General features: G+C 37.6%; 1 protein-coding gene across 5 annotated transcripts in view; it reads left to right on the top strand.

Moving 5' to 3' along the window:
* LOC103541420 (cytidine monophosphate-N-acetylneuraminic acid hydroxylase) overlaps positions 1–17431 on the top strand; it is a 348688-nt gene that overhangs the window by 178558 nt on the left and 152699 nt on the right. The window contains exon 1 of one of the 5 annotated variants that reach the window (XM_070584230.1): positions 7390–9180. The exons of 3 other annotated variants lie outside the window; for them this stretch is intronic. Coding sequence is in view for 1 of the 2 variants with exons in the window: in XM_070584215.1 (XP_070440316.1) it covers positions 9156–9180 (25 nt within the window). In the remaining variant the exon portion in view is untranslated. Of the gene's footprint in view, positions 1–7389; positions 9181–17431 lie in introns of those variants that run through there. One more of the 5 variants, XM_070584215.1, reaches the window with a different exon arrangement.

The raw sequence follows: 17431 nt of genomic DNA, 5'->3' as shown, positions 1-17431 counted from the left end.
TGTACTTCACTTTGGCAGTCCAGGGTTTTGCTGGTTTGGATCCTGGGTGTGGACCCAGCATCGTTCATCAAGCCATGCTGAGGTGGCATCCCACATAGCAGAACCAGAAGGACCTGCAACTAGAATATACAACCATGTGCTGGGGGACGTTGGGAAGAAGAAAAAGAAGAAAAAAAAGAGAAGATTGGCAACAGATGTTAGCTCAGGTGCCACTATTTTTTTTTTAAAGATCATGTCTCTGTGAACAGAGACATTTTTACTTCTTCCTTTGCAATTTGGATGTATTTTCTTTCTTTTTCTTGCATAATTGCTCTGGTTGAGACTTCCAATGGTGTGTTGAACATAAGTGACCAAAGTGAGCATCCTTGTCTTGATCTTAGGAGAAAAGCTTTCAGTCTTTTACCATTGAGTATGATTCTAACTTGGGTTTTTCATATATGGCCTTTATTATATTGAGGAAGTTTCCCTCCATTCTTAATTTTATTAGTGTTTTTACATTCAATTTTCAAATTTAATTTTGTTAAATGCTTTTTCTGTATCAACTAAATGATCATGTGGGGTTTTCCTTTCATTTTGTTAATGTGGCACATTATGTTCATTGATTTTCCTATGTTGAACTATCCTTGTATAGTGGAAATAAATCCCAGTTGCTCATATGGTATACTCCTTTTAATATGCTGCTGGTTTCAGTTTGCTAGCATTTTGTTGAGAGTTTTTGCGTCAATATTCACAAGGGTTGTTGGTCTGTAGTTTTTGTCTCTTGCAGTGTCTTGGGCTGGGTTTGGTCTCAGGATAATGCTGGTGTCGTAGAATATATTAGGAAGTGTTCCCTCCTCTTCAATTTGTTTGAAGAGTTTGAGCAGGATTTGTATTAGTTTCTCTTTAAATGTTTGGTAGAATTCATCACAGAAACTGTGTGGTCCAGGGCATGTCTTTGTTGGCAGGTTTTTGATTACTCAATCTCTTTACTCGTTATAGGTCTATTAAGAATTTTCCATTTCTTCATGATTCAGCCTTGGTAGGTCATGGGTTTCTAGGAATTTATCCATTTCATTTACCTAATCCAATTTGTCGGCATATAATTGTTCATAATACTCTATAATCTTTCTTATTTTTATAAAATCGGTAGTAACATCCCAATTTTCACTTCTGACTTTAGTAATTTGAGTCTTCTTTTTGTCTTAGTTAATCTAGGTAGTTTCCTCAATTCTGTTGATCTTTTTCAAAGAACTAGCTTTTAGTTTTGTTGATTTTCTCTATTTTTGTGTATTCTCTATTTTATTAATCTCTAATCTTTATTATTTCCTTTCTTCTGCTAGCTTTGGGTTTAGTTTGTTCTTTTTCTGGTTCCTTAAGGTGTAAAATTAGGCTATTGATTTGTCTCAAGGTATTTTCTAATTTCCTTTGTGATTATAGATTTATAATTATTTTTATACATTTGTCTTGTAAATCCTGTGCAAAATAAAAAGTATAATTAAAAACCAAAATTACAGCAATACTGGTTTTTATGTTTGTCCATGTATTTACATTTACTAGAGATCTTTATATTTTCATATGACTGGCTATAAGTTACTGTCTAGTGTCCTTTCATTTCAATCTGACTCCATTTAGGATTTCTTGTAGGACAGGTCTAGTTATTTCCCCTGTATTTAAGAACTTATTTGAATAAAAAATATTGAAGAATGATTTGAAAAATTCCTCCAAGAAAGTAATATAAAATGCAATGAATGTGTAGTACCCTTAGTTCTTTTTCCTTTGTTTTCCTTTAGCTCTTTCAGTATATTTTAAATGTTATTTATTTATTTTAATGGTAGTTCAATTTTTAAATTTTTTTAAACTAGTTTTCTTGGGATCAGAATGGTTTATAGCATTGTGTTTTTTCCGGTGTAAATTAATGTTTATCAATTTCTGAATACACTTCATCATGCTCACCCCCAGTAGTCTAATTTTTACCCACCACCAAACATACGTGCCCCTTTATCCCATTTGTCCACCCTCCAACCCCTTTCCCCTCTGAACCACTAATCTATTCTCTTTATCCACGTATTTGTTATCTTCCACATATGAGTGAAATCATGCCATATTTGTCTTTCTTGGTCTGGCTTATTTTGCTTAATATCATACCTTCAAGGTCCACTCATGTTGTTGTAAATGAGATGATTTTGTCTTTTTTTTAATGGCTGAGTAGTATTCCATTGTATATAAATACCACATCTTCTTTCTCCATTCATCTGTAGAAGGGCACTTGGGTTGCTTCCGCATTTTAGCTATTGTGAATAATGCTTCAGTGAAACATAGGGGTGCATAAATCTCTTTGGATCATTGATTTCAAGTTCTTTGGATAAATACCCAGTAGTGAGATAGCTGGATCATATGGTATTTCTATTTTTAGTTTTTTGAGAAATCTCCATACTGTCTTCCATAGTGGCTGCACCAGTTTGCATTCCCACGAGCAGTGTATGAGGGTTCCCTTTTCTCCACATCCTTTCAAACATTTGTTGTTTTTTTTGTCTTGGTAATTATAACCATTCTGACCAGTGTAAGGTGATATCTCATTGTAGTTTTGATTTGCATTTCCCTAATAACTAGTGATGTTGAACATCATTTCATCTGTCTGTTGGCCATCAGTATATCTTCCTTGGGAAAATGTCTGTTCATATCCTCTGCCCAGTTTTCAATCAGGTTGTTTGTTTTTTTGTTGTTGAGTTTTATGAGTTCTTTATATATTTTGGAGATCAATCCATTGTCTGATAAATAATTTGCAAATATTTTCTCCCAATTGGTGGGTTGTCTTTTTGTTTTGTTCATGGTTTTCTTTGCTTTGCAGAAGTTTTTAGTCTGATGAAGTGCCACTTGTTAACTTTTTGTTTATTTCCCTTGCCCGAGTAGACAGGGTATTTGAAAAGATGTTGCTAAGACCAATGTCAAAGAGTGTACTGCCTATATTTCCTCCTAGGAGTTCTATGGTTTCAGGTCTTATATTCAAATATTTAATCCATTTAGATTTAATTTTTGTATGTGGTGTAAGATAATGGTCTACTTTCATTCTTTTGCATGTGGCTGTCCAGTTTTCCCAACACCATTTATTGAGGAATTTTCTTTTCTCCATTGTATGTTCTTGGCTCCTTTGTTGAAGATTAACTGTGCATAGATGTGTGGTTTTATTTATGGATTTCAATTCAGATCCATTGATCTGTTTGTCTGTTTTTGTGCCAGTACCGTGCTCTTTTGATTATTATAGCTTTGCATTATGTTTGGAAGTCAGGGATTGTGATGCCCCCAGCTTTGCACATTTTTCTCAGGATTGCTTTGGCTATTTGGGGTCTTTTGTTCCAAGTAAAATTTTGGATTCTTTATTCTATTTCTGTGAAGAATGTCATTGGGATTCTGATTGAGATTGCATTGAATCTGTAGATTGCGTTAGGTAGTATGGTTATTTTACCTATGGTTATTCTTCTGACCCATAAATACAGACTATTTTTCCATTTCTTTATATCTTCCTCAATTTCTTTCAATAACGTCTTATAGTTTTCAGTGTAAAGGTCTTTCACCTCCTTGGTTAAGTTTATTCCTGGGTATTTTATTCTTTTCATTGTGAGTGTAAATGGGATTGTATTCTTGATTTTTGTTTCTGCTAGTTCATTGTTAGCATATAGAAATGCAACTGATTTTTAAAAATTGGTTTTGTACCCTGCAACTTTGCTGTAGTTGTTGGTTATTTCTAACAGTGTTCTGGTGGATTCTTTAGGGTTTTCTATATATAGAATCATGTCATCTGCAAATAGTGAAAGTTTCACTTCTTCTTTTCCAGTTTGGATTCCTTCTACTTCTTTTTCTTGCCTAACTGTTCTGGTCAATACCTCCAGTACTATGTTGAATAGGAGTGGTGAGAGTGGGCACCCTTGTCTTGTTCCTGTTCTCAGAAGGATAGCTTTCAGTTTTTCACCTTTAAGGATGATGTTGGCTGCGGGTTTGTTGTGTATGACCTTTATTATGTTGAGATACTTTCCTTCTATACCCATTTTATTGAGAGTTTTTTTAATCATAAATTGCTGTTGGATCTTATCATATGTTTTCTCTGCATCTATTGAGATGATCATGTGATTCTTTCTCTTCATTTTGTTAATGTGGTGTATCACATTGATTCATTTGCAGATGTTGAATCATTCCTGAGTCCCTGGAATAAATCCCATTTGATTGCGGTGTACGATCCTTTTAAAATATTGCTGTATTCAGTTTGCTAATATTTTGTTGAGGATTTTTGCATCTAAGTTCATCAGTGATATTGGCCTGTAGTTTTCCTTCTTTGTGTTGTCCTTGTCTGGTTTCGGTATCAGGGTAATGCTGGCCTCATAGAATGTGTCAGGAAGCATCCTGTCTTCTTCAATTTTTTGGAATAGTTAGAGAAGGATAGGTATTAAATCTTCTTTGAATGTTTGGTAGAATTCTCCAGAGAAGCTATCTGGTCCTTGGCTTTTGTGTTTTGGGAGGTTTTTGATTACTGTTTCAATCTCCATACTTCTGATTGGTCTATTCAGATTCTCTATTTCTTCTTTAGTTTTGGGAGGTTGTATGAGTCTAGGAATTCATCCATTTCTTCTAGGTTATTGAATTTGTGGGCATATAGTTTTTCATAGTATTCTCTTATAATCCCTTGTATTTCTGCAGTATCTGTTGTAATTTCTCCTCTTTCATTTCTACTTTTATTTATTTGAGCCTTCTCTCTTTTTTTCTGGGTGAGTCTGTCTGAGGATTTGTCAATTTTAAACAGCTCTTAGTTTCATTAATCCTTTTTACTGTTTTTTTTTTTTAGCCTCTATTTCATTTATTTCTGCTCTAATTTTTATTATTTCCATCCTTCTGCTGACTTTGGGCTTTTTTGTTCTTCTTTTCTGAGCTCTGTTAGGTGCATTTTAAGATTACTTATTTGAGATTTTTCTTGCTTGTTGAGTTGGGCCTGTATTGCTATGAATTTCCCTCTTATGACTGCTTTTGCTGCATCCCATAAGAGTTATTATGTTGTATTTTCATGTTCATTTGTTTCCAGGTATTTTTTAATTTCCCCTTTGATTTCTTCATTGATCCAGTGGTTGTTCAAGAGCCTGTTTTTTAGTCTCCAAATATTTTTTACTTTCCCAGTTTTTTTCTTGTGGTTGATTTCTAGCTTCATAGCATTGTGGTTGGAAAAGATGGTTGGGATGATTTCAGTCTTCTTAAATTTATTAAGGTTTGCCTTGTTTCCCAACATATGGTCTATCTTTGAGAATGATCCATGTGCACTTGTGAATAATGCATATTCTGCTGTTTTTGGATGCAATACTCTCTATATATCTATTAAGTCCATCGGATCAAGTGTTGCATTTAAATCTATTATTTCCTTGTTTACTTTTTGTTTGGAAGATCTGTCCATTGATGTAAGTGGGCGTGTTGAGATCCCCTACTATTATTGTGTTGCTGTGAATTTTTCCCTTTAGGTCTGTTAATAATTGCATTATGTACTTTGGTGCTCCTGTGTTAGATGCTTATATATTAATACGTTTTATATCTTCTTGGTGGAATTTCACTTTTATCATTAGACACTGTTCCTCTTTGTCTCTCATTGTCTTTTTTAAGTTCAAGTCTGTTTTGCCTGATAGAAGTATGGCAACAGCTACTTTCTTTAGTTTGCCATTAGCTTGGAGTATTGTCTTCCAACACTTTGCTCCGAGCCTATGTTTGTCTTTAGAGCTGAGATGTATTTCCTGGAGGCAGCATATTATTAGGTCTTATTTTTTAATCTGTCCAGCTACTGTGTCTTTTGATTGGAGAATTCAGTCCATTTACATTTAGAGTGATTATTGATATATGAGGGCTTAATACTGCCATTTTATCTCTTGTTTTCTGGTTGTCCTACGTCTCCATTGTTTCTCTTCCTTTATATTTCTGACTGCCATTTCATTTTGTTGGTTTTCTGAAGAGGTTTTCTCAGTTTTCTCTCTTATTGTGAATTGTGGCTCCACTATGATTTTTTGTTTAGTGGTTACCATGAGGATTGTATGAAAAATATTGGAGATGAGATAGTCCATTTTCTCATAGCCTCTTATCACCTTAACCTAGGCAAAGTCCTTCCTTTTCCTCTCCCCTCCGAGTATTCACTGTTACAAATTGTTCTGTTTTTAAAGTTGTGAGTTTGTGACTAAGTTGAAGTGTTTATGACTACTTTCAATGCTTTCTTTCCCTTTCTATTTTAAGTTGTAATTGAGTCTTTGCCTCCCTATTCTGGTAGAGAGCTGCAGGTTTCTGATTATGTCTGTCTTTATCTCCTTACTCAGAGCTTTGTAGATCTTTGCCTTTTTGTTGCCAGTGTGAGGGCATCTTTAATTATTTCTTGTAGGGGAAGTCTAGTGTTGATGAACTCCCTCAGCTTTTGTTCATCTGGGAAAGCTTTTTTTTCTTCCATCATATCTGAAGTAAAATGTAACTGGATAGAGTATTCTTGGCTGAAAGGTTTTGTCTTTCAGTATTTTGAATATATCATTGCATTCTCTCCTAGCCTGTAAGGTTTCTGCCAAGAAATCTGCTGAAAGCCAGATAGGGTTTCCTTTGTAGGTTATTTTCTTCTGTCTTTCTGATCCTAATATTTTTTCTTTGTCATTTACTTCTGCTATTTTTACTATTATATGCCTTGGGGAAGGTCTTCTAGCATTGATGAAATTAGGAATTCTATTAGCTTCATTTATTTGTAAATCTGGAACCATCCCCAGGTTTGGAAATTTCTCAGCAATTATTTCTTTGAACAAGCTCTCTACTCCTTTCTCCCTCACTTCTCCCTCTGGAATACCTATAATCCTTATTTTCCTTTTCCTAATTGATTTGGATAATTCTTTTTTTTTTTTTTTTTTAAAGATTGGCACTTAGGCTAACAACTGTTGCCAATCTTCCTTTTTTTTTTCTTTTTTAAAGGATTGGCACCTGGGCTAACAATTTTTGCCAACCTTTTTTTTTTTTTCTGCTTTATTTCCCAAACCCACCCCCTCCCCCGTACACAGTTGTATATCTTAGTTGCAGGTCCTTCTAGTTGTGGGATGTGGGATGCTGCCTCAATGTGGCCTGACGAGCGGTGCCATGTCCGCACCCAGGATCTGAACCCTGGGCCGCTGCAGAAGAGCGCGCGAACTTAACCACTCAGCCACGGAGCCGGCCCCGAGTTGGATAATTCTTGAAGAACTCCTTAATTTTTAAAAAATCTTAGTTCTGTCTCCTCCTCCACCTGTAGAAGTTCTAGATTTTTATCCTCTAGGTCACTAATTATTTCCTCCATAATATCAGTTCCATTTCTTAAGGATTCTAGATTATTTTTTATTTCATTAATTGTGTCTTTCATATCCAGAGTTTCTGCTTGATTTTTTTATACTTTCAATGTCTTTGGTGAAGAGATTCATTTTATTGCTGAGCTCCTTGAATTGTCTTTCTGTGTTTTCTTGTAAGTTGTTGAGTTTCCTTATGACAGCTATTTTGAATTCTCTGCCAATTTAGGTTGTAAATTCTTGTGTCTTCAAGGTTGGTTTCTGGAGAATTGTCATTTTCCCTCTCGTCTGAATTGTTGCAGCAGTTTCTCATAGTGTTTGACAAACTAGTCTTTTGTTGGGGCATTTGTGGTTTTCTTAGGTCACAGATTCCACCTGTTACTGCTCAGGAGAAGTAGGAGCAGAGTTTTTGGCCTCCACTCTGTCTGCTGGAAGCTGTGGGGCTATTATGGGTACTTGCCCCAGCCTGGGGTGTGTTCAGGTGCTTGTTTGGACTGTGCTTGGTGGGCAGGGCTTCCTTGCTGGACTGAGCTTGGGCCACTACTTGGTGCCACAGGGACATTATCATGTCCACCTCCTCACCAGGAAAGTGATCACCAGTAGGTTCAAAGCTTCCACTGCCTCTTCCTACAGCCACCTGGGACATGTTCCCCCTTTAGGGGCTCAGCAGCACTATGAGTATTTGCACGGGCCTGGGGTGTGTTGACCCCAGCATGTAGACCTGCTGCAGTCTCTGCTTGAGGTCCAAAGGGCCACTCTGCTTGGTGGGTGAGGCTTCCTCACTAGGCTGAATTAGGACCACTCCTTGGCCAGCACAGGGGCTCCCCCACTCACTGGGAGAGCAATCATGAATGCAGGCTAAGGGTTACCACTGCCTCCACCTATGGTTGCCCTGGTGTGTGTTCCCACCTTTGGGGTGCCTGCCTCAGGCTGGAAAGCATTTGTGTGTGTGCACCAGTGGCCACTGGGGGAGAGCAGAGTGTGCTCACCTATCTCTGCCACTTCCCAGGGGAGCAGTCCATTCACCCTCAGGTGTATAGCTGCATGTGTCTCTCAGGCATCCTGTTGCACTGTTGCACTTCCTCCATTGGTCATTGAATGTCTGTTTAGTTGCAGTTCAAAAGGGGGAGAGACAAAGGGAACTGCTCACTCTACCATGTTGCTGACATCACTTTCTAAAATAGATGTTTTAAAGTCTTTGTCGAGTAAGTATGATGTCTGTGCTTCCTCAGGGACAATTTCTGGAAGTTTATTTTGTTCCGTTGAATGGGCTGTGTTTTCCTGTTTCTTTATATGCCTTGTGATTTTTGTTGTTGAAATTTGGGCACTTTAAAAAGCCAGCCCCCTCTCTCAGTCTTTGCATACTTGCTCTGTGCTGTGGCAGTCCTCTACTTATTGGCTGGGCATACTTTGAGCATTTACATCAGCCCAAGGTGAAGGCTTAAGGTCTTCTCAGATCTTTTCTGAGTACGTATCCTCAGGTCTTTTCTGAGCATGTATCTTACCTGTCCTATACTGTGGCCTTTTGGATTCTCCTGTATACACAGCTGTTTTTGAATGCCTTCATTTCCCAAAGAGTTTCACTCCATCTTCTCCTAAGGGCCTTAGATGGTCCATTGTATGTCTCCACCTGTAATCTCCTGCCCCAGGTATCTATAAATCTGTAGTCTCCCTGTAGCTTTTATGAGCAGTGCTCACTATTTCCTGTCACTTTTCCCAGCCTGAGACCCAAGTTAGGTGAAGTAGAGACTAGCTTTTCAGGCAGCACTCCGACAGGTTAGAAAGTTGTAAATAAGGCCTATGTTCCCTCTGGTTTGAGGAAGTGAATTGGGAACTGATCTGCTGCCTTCTCCAGACCAAGATCTCACCATGCTCATGAGGGGACAAAGCAAAGGTAGGTAAAAAACACCACAAAATTTCTGTTTTGAGGGTGACTTGTTTTTGATTGTGCATTCATTTGGTTTCTGTAGACTTTGACTATTTTCCAGCACTCCTATACAGTTGTTTTAGCCAGTCTCTAGTTGTCTTTTGATGTTTCTGTGGGGGGAATGAGAGCCTGGAGCTTCTTACTCCACCATATTCCTAATCTGCACAATGGTTTTTTACCCATCATTTTATTACGAAAAATTTCAAACATCAAGATAAGTTGAAAAATTGTACACTGAACACCCATTTACTCATCATCTAGATTCTGCAATAGATGTTTCATTATGTTTACCTTAACACATCTATTTATCCATCTCTCAATCTATCTTATCTTTAAATGCATTTTGAAGTAAGTTACAGAGGATGGTATGCTTCATCCCTGAGCATTTAAGCATGAGCATCATTAACTAGGATACAGATTGATTTTTTTTTTAAAGACAAAATTGACATTCGGTAAAATAAAGATTCACCATTTGGTGAGTTTAGATAAATACATATACTTGTGTAATACAAACACCTTTGAATATAGAGAACATTAATATCATCCCAGATATTTCTCGTGTGCTCCTTCTTGGTTAATCCCCACTTACACTTCCTAGTGTCAACCTTGTTCTGACTTTTTTCCCCATAGATGAGTTAAGCCTGCTCTAGAACTTTTATGTAAATGGAATCACATACTGTGTACTCTTCTGTGGAAGGTTTCTTTCACTCAACAAGTGAAATCTTTGGATCCTACCATGTTGTTGCATGCATTGGCAGTTCATTCCTTTTTATTGCTGAGTAGAGTTCTATTGTATGAATGTAGACTATTTATCCATTCTCTTATTGAGGGTAACTGAGCTATTTCCTGTTTAGGGCTATTACGAATAAAGCTGCTGTGAACATTTTTGTATGCTCTCTTTTTGTGAACATGTGCTTTCATTTCTCTTGGATAAATACCTAAGAGTAGAATTGCTAGGTTATAGTGTCAGCGTATGTTTAGTTTTATAAGAAACTGTCAGGCATTTTAGAAAGTGGCAATACATTTTACACTCACACCAGTAATGTATGCCCACCAGCAATGTATGAGAATTGTGGTTGATCTGTATCTTTACCCATTTTTTGTTATAGTCTTTAATTTTAACCATTCTGATGGGTGTGTAGTGGTATATCACTGTGAACTTAATTTGTTAAATCAGAGTTTCTCTGAGACTCGGATCTCTGATCCCTGATGATTAATGATGTTAAATATGTTCTCATGTGTTTATTTGCCGCTCATAAATCTTCCTTTGTAAAATATGTGCTCAAATATTTTTCCCATTATTTAATTGGATTGTTTGATCTTTTTTAATTGAGTTATAGGGTTTCCTTATCTGTTCTAATTATCAGTCCTATGTCAGACATTAGTTTTGAGAATATCTTCTCCTGGTTTGTGGTTTGTATATGAATTTTTTAATAGTTTCTTTTGATGAACAGAGTTTTTAGTTTTGATGAAGTCTAATTTATCAGTTTCTTTTCTTTTATAATTATGGCTTTCTTTGTCATTCCAGGAAAGCATAACCTGCTCCCAAGCCACAATTATATTCTTCCGTTTTATTTCAGAAGCCTTAAAGTTTTATCCTTTATGTTCGGACCTATGACCTATTCACGTTAACTTTTGTGCAGGTGTTTGTAGAGATCAAGGTTTATATTTTTTTCCACACAGATATTCAGTTGTTCCAGCACAATTTATTGGAAAGACTTGTCTTTTCCCCTTGAACTTCTTGGGAACTTCTGTTGTTGCAAATCAGTTTACCATAGAAGTATGGATCTACTTCTAAGCTCTGTTCTATTTATCTACTTATATATTTTTATGCTGGCACCACATTGTTTTGATTACTGTACTTTATGGTGAATCATGACGACAAGTAGGATCAGCCCTCTTTGTTCTTCTTTTTCAAAAATTATTTAGGTTCTTCTTATTTACATGTACATTTTAGAAACAGCTTGTCAATTTCTATTAAAGACCCTGCCAGGATTATGATTGGGATTGCATTGAATCCAAATTTGGGGAGAATTGACATCTTAACTGTATTGAGTCTTCCTAATGACGAACAGGTGTATTTCTCAATTTATTTAGGTCTTCTTTAATTTCTCTCAGCAATGTTTTGGAGTTTTTCTGTTTAGAGGCCTTGCATATCTTTTCTCAAGTTTATTCCTGAGCATTTCATTTTTTGATGCAATTGAAAATGGAATTTAAAATTTTTATTTCAAATTGTTTGTTACTAGTATATGAAAAAAAATTATTTTTAATATATTGACCTTGTATCTTACAACTTTGCTAAATGCACTTATTCTAGTAGTTGTTTTAAAGATTATGTAGGATTTTCTACATTGACGATCATATCATCTGCAAATGGAAACAGTTTTGTTTGTTCTTTCCCAATATTTATGTTTTTTATTTCTTTTTCTTACTTTATTGCACTAAGGCCTCCAATATAATGTTGAATAGAAGTGTTGAGAGTAGACAACCTTGCCTTGTTTTTTACCTTAGGGGGAAAACATTTAATATTTCACCATTAAGTATGATGTTAACTGTTGGTATTTTTCAGATGCCCTTTATCAGATTGAGGAAGGTCCTTTCTAATTCTGACTTGCTGAGATTTTATCATGAATAATGTTGAATTTTGTCAAATGCCTTTTTCTGCATCTGCTAAAATGAATCCATAGTTTTTCTCTTTTATTCTGTTAATACGAACTATGCTGTTTGATTTTCAAATATTAAACTAACCTTGTATTCCTAGAATAAACTCCAATTGGTCATGATGTATTATCTTTTTTTACATATTGCTAGATTTGACTTGCTGAGACCTTTTTTCATCTATTTTCTAAGTTTGATTTTAAAGTCCAAAAGCAATATATGTTTGTTGGAAAAAAAGACCCTCAACCAGTATAAAAGTGTGTGAAGTAAAAAGGAAAGTTGCTTCTTCCCATCCCACAAATGTTCTTGAAGAGGTATTCATAATTAACAATTTGGTGTGTATCCTTCCTCACTTTTTTCTATGTATGTACAAATATATTGCATCTAGTTTAAATTCTGCTTTTTCACTTAACACTTCCTCATGACATTAAATATTCTCTAAAAACATGGTCATTTTTAAAATTTAAATTGTGGGGTATTATTACATAGCATTGGACATAGCATTTTTGGACATATAGTTTGCATATATTACTTTATAACAGAATGAAACAAAATGGTAATAATGATGTATGATAGGACTATAATAGAAATATATACCAGGTGCTGAGAAGATTTCCCAGACAAGATGGTTGGGCTTGAGCTGAGTTCTAATGGATGAGAGTGCTGAGTTGCTTCATTAAGTAAGGAAGGGAGAATAGAGGGAGGGAGGAAAGATGACAAGGAAAGAAAGAAGAAAGAAAGACAGGAACACAAGGAAGGAAGGGAAGAAAGGAAGGAGGAAGGAATCAAGGAAGAAAAAAAAGAAGGAAAGCATCATCAAGGTCATGCTCGGTATCATGACATGCTCAGTGTCATGTCAGTATGCTGACATACATCACGTTCTGGTCCCTTTTTCCATTCCAGAGGTAAAACCCTGAAAAATAAAAACAGATCTCTTCCAATGTAGTTCATTCTTTTCTTGTGAACCTTTTCTCATTATTTGACTTCTATTATTTTTAGCAGATGAAAAGCCAAATAACTCACTGCAAACTTTCCCATGAGGTAATGGGAGGAACCACGTGTCTTATTCCAAGTTGATTACATCTAAAATTCATTTTCCTCCTCTGCTTTTCCTTTGGCTAATGAGGACTATTTGTGCATGTTTGTCTTGTATTGGCTCCAGCTCCTCTTGTAGATCCTATTATGGTTTATCCTCTAAACTCTGACCCAACGCACTTGGCAGGGGATTTTGTCTCATTTGACCTTTCTCCTTTGAATGGCCTGCAATAGAATATTTCCGCTTCCTAAGTTTGGCTTTTTGAAATCTACCCAAATTTTTCTTGTCTAGTATGCCACTGTCTTCCTACTGAGTGGTATTTAAGAATAAAAGATTTTGAAGATGTTCATTACTCATTTCCTGTTAGTCTCCCAGTATTATTAGTGTGAGCAAAAGGAAATTTATTCCTGGACTATTCCAGCTATTATGGTTCCCCCTAAATCTTTTCAGGTGGAACCAATCCTTGTGTTGGTTTACTATAGCAAGGCATGTGCCTTTTTTGTGCATTATTTTTCATATTTGAAAAATGGACATAAACTTGCCATGCTTCTTCCCGAGGGAGGCTTTGCTGATCAATTAAAATAACATGTAAAAATTCTTTCAGTGTTCAAAAGTGGCAGATGTCCTGTATGAATAAACGCTCGTTATTAATAATGATAGCTGCCATTAAATTGAGTCCCTGATGTGTGCTAGGCCTCACGCCAAGTGCTTTATTGACAATATCTCATTTTAATTCTCACAACAACTCCATTATTCACATTTTGCAGATGAGGAGGTTAAATAACCCACCTGATGGCACACAGAGACAGAATTCAGGTGTGTCTTGATCTGCATCATCTATAGATTATGATCTATTATAGCCTGTGCTCTTAACTGTCACACTATATACCTCTCAATAATATTTATTGAGTGTGCAGCATCAAATGTGATGATGATGTCGCTTAGATGGTCTCCACATAACAGAATGTCTATGATTGCTTAGGTGGTCCTCCCACTGTTGGTTTAGCCACAAGCTGGCAATAATAATTAAAAAATAACTTGTTTGTGTAGCACTTACTCTACAGATGTTTGTATCACCTTATTTAATCCCATCAACACTGCATTAACCAGAGCAGATATTAACCTCACTTTCTTCATGGAGATTGCTTCAGAGATGCTGAAGGTCCGATGTCCCACAACTTGCTGAGTGCCAATGCCAGATCTTTTCCTCACTGGGTTTTGTGTTTGTTACTCTACACTTGTTGACCCATAGTAGCTTTATCTTTATTTTTTAGGACATGGAGATCAGCAGTCAATCGCACTTTTTATATATTGAACTATCTCACAGATTAGAACTCTGCTCTCAGTCATTCTTCAAGCAGTCAGTTGTTTATTTATCATGGTAATTCTCCCACGCTAATGGTTTTCATCCTTGGGGGCAGTATTAACTTTCTGTGGTTGCTGTAACAAATTACCACAAACTTAGCGGCTTAAAACAACACAAATTTACTATCTCACAGTTTTGTAGGTTAGAAGTCCAAAGTGGGTCCCACTGGAATAAAATCAAGGTGTTGGCAGTGATACTGAACAATGGGCTCTCTCTGCTGGCCGTGATCTGAGCCAATTAATCACGAGTCAGAGATTGAGAAAGGAAGTTTAATTAGATTAGCCAGCAAATTGGAAGACAGGTGACTAATGTCTCAAAAACCCATCTTTGGGGCTGGCCCCATGGCCTAGTGCTTGGGTTCGGGCGCTCTGCTTTGGCAGCCCAGGGTTTCGCGGGTTTGGATCCTGGGTGTGGGCATGGCACCACTCATTAGGCCATGCTGAGGCGGCATCCCACATGCCACAGCTAGAAGGACCCACAACTAAAATACACAACTATGTACGGGGGGGCTTTGCAGAGCAGAAGGAAAAATAAAAAATAAAAATAAAAAAACCCCACCTTCAAGGATTACAGAATCCTGGGGCAGTTATATAGGGAAAACGGGCAGTAAGGAAGAGGTCCAGGGATGTTGATCTCCAGGCATGACGGGCTCCAGGCATCACATTTTTCCATTCTTCTGTCAGCTGTGATGGATACCTTGTGGGTGTGTTTCCTGCCTGTGGTCAGCCTGTTCCCGGAGAGAAACTCATAGAACAAAGTTTTAATTTATCAAGCTATCAGGGAGTACACACAGAAGCAGAGCCCATAAATCAGGAGAGCGTGTGAATTCTTTTAGAGTCTGTACAGAGCAGTGAGTAGTTACATAGAGGAGGGACTGGGGCCATATAGCATAACAAGATGGCCTCACTTATGCTCACTTACAGCAGGACCGTTTTCCTATCTAGAGGCTCTAGGGGAGAATCTGTTCCCTGCTTTTTCTATCTTCTAGACACTGCCCACATTCATTGGCTCATGGCCCCTTCCTCTGTCATCAAAGCCAGCAACAGCAGGTGGAGTTCATCTCACATCACATCACTCTGGCCTCTGCTTCTGCCTCCCTCTTCCCATTTTGTTTTGCAAGGAAAGATTTGCCCTGAGCTAACATCTGTTGCCAACCTTCCTCTTTTTTTTTTACCCCTCCCCAAAGCCCCAGTACCTGGTTGTATACCCCAGTTGTAAATCCTTCTAGTTCTTCTTTGTGAGCCACCACCACAGCATGGCAACTGATAGATGGGTGGTGTGGTTCTATGACCAGAAAACGACCCCAGGCTGCCAAAACAGTGAGAGCGCCGAGCTTTAACCACTAGGCCATCAGGGCTGGCTCCCTCTTCCACTTTTATGGACCCTGATGATTCCACTGGGCTCACCTGGGCAATCTAGGATAATCTCCCTATCTTAAGGTCAGCTGATTAGCAGCCTTAATTTCATCTACAGCTTTAATTCTTCTTTGCCATATAACCTAATTTATTCATAGTTCCAAGGGATTAGAAAGTAGATATCTTTGGGGCCATGATTCTACCTACCATAAGGGCTCATTTATGTTTAAAACAAAGGATAACATCGATCAGCATAGGTAGTTGGAATGACTTATCTCAGTGGCCTATAGATGTATTTCCATAATGGAAAAGAGCAGAGTTGACTGTTGACTTTTAGGTAAGTAGGTTGGGCATGCTCACACACACAAACTGCTCATTAGGGAGAGGAGGAGGCGCTTAAGCTAGCTCTGCCCCCTGGTGGTCAAAGTAAGGATGCTTTTTACTTTGTGGCGGCCTTCTGGAGTAATTGTGCTTGGGCATAGCTCCTGTTCCTTTTTGTTTTCTTCACGTTGGTTGAGAATGTCCTGAGATAATTCAGGCTTTCCTCCACTGTCTCTGTAGCCCCATCGCTTCCTTTTCAAAGTGATATATTGTGATTCCTCTTTGTATACAAAATAAATTTCAAACTTCTGAGCGTGGCCAACAAGGTTTTTCATAACATTGCCCCTGCCCTCTTTACAAACCTCAGTGGGTTTGTGTCCAGCTTAAATGAGATACTAAATATCAAATATCTGGTATGAGGTAGATATACCAGCCAAAGAATTTCGTTGCAAAAACTAAAAAGCAAACCTACTTTAGTTAGTGTAAACAGTAAAGAAATTTGTTGAAGAATATTAGAGTGTCTAGGAGGCCCAGAGAATGAAGCTTGGAGGTCAAGGAGCCAGGAACAATGCCCAAATTACAATACTGACTGCTTCAGCACTTGGACATAGGCCTGGACAAGGGACGCAACTGCCAGGCTCCCAGCCAGTGCTGCCTCTGCAGGCTGAATGCCTCCCCATTACTCTTGCCAGAAACAATTTATCCTGGCAAGCCTTCGTTCATATCACTCTTCTGAATTGATGATTTACCTGGGTACTTCTGACCGACGGAGTCCAGGTCTCATGCCTATACTCCAGCCACAAAGGAGGTTGGAAAAAGTGGATTTCTCGCTTCTGTACTGGGAAAGCAGAGACTCAAATGGCACAGAACTTCCCAAGTATATGAAGGGTGTTAAAAAGTTGCCAGAAAGATTGATAAATGTTCGATATAATAGATAATCAATACATAGTACGTCTTTCCCCAGGGAAATTAATATACTAGAATGGATGCATAAACAGATAAGATGACTATATCCTCTGTGAAGTTCACTATGAAACTTTATAATGAAAACTCTCAAACCTGGACTAAACTTCAACTTTATCAACTCATAGTTAATCCTGTTTTAATTATGTTTGTACTTATTCCCTCATTTCCCCCTGATTATTTTGGAGCAAATCCCAAACATTAAGTCTTTTCATTCCTAAATATTTTGGCGTGTATCTCTAAGAGATAAGAATTACTTATGTGGGGCTGGCCCCATGGCTGAGTGGTTAAGTTTGCGCACTCCACTGCAGGCGGCCCAGTGTTTCCTCAGTTCGAATCCTGGGCACGGACATGGCACTGCTCATCAAACCACGCTGAGGCAGCATCCCACATGCCACAACTAGAAGGACCCACAACTAAGAATATACAATTATGTACTGGGGGGCTTTGGGGAGAAAAAGGAAAAAAAAAAAACAATTGCTTGTGGATTTTTGATTGTGGAGAAGCCATGTGGCACAA

The sequence above is a fragment of the Equus przewalskii genome, chromosome 19 (assembly GCF_037783145.1).
Source record: "Equus przewalskii isolate Varuska chromosome 19, EquPr2, whole genome shotgun sequence".
Taxonomy (NCBI): Eukaryota; Metazoa; Chordata; class Mammalia; order Perissodactyla; family Equidae; genus Equus; species Equus przewalskii.
This window is presented reverse-complemented; position numbering and strand designations above follow the sequence as displayed.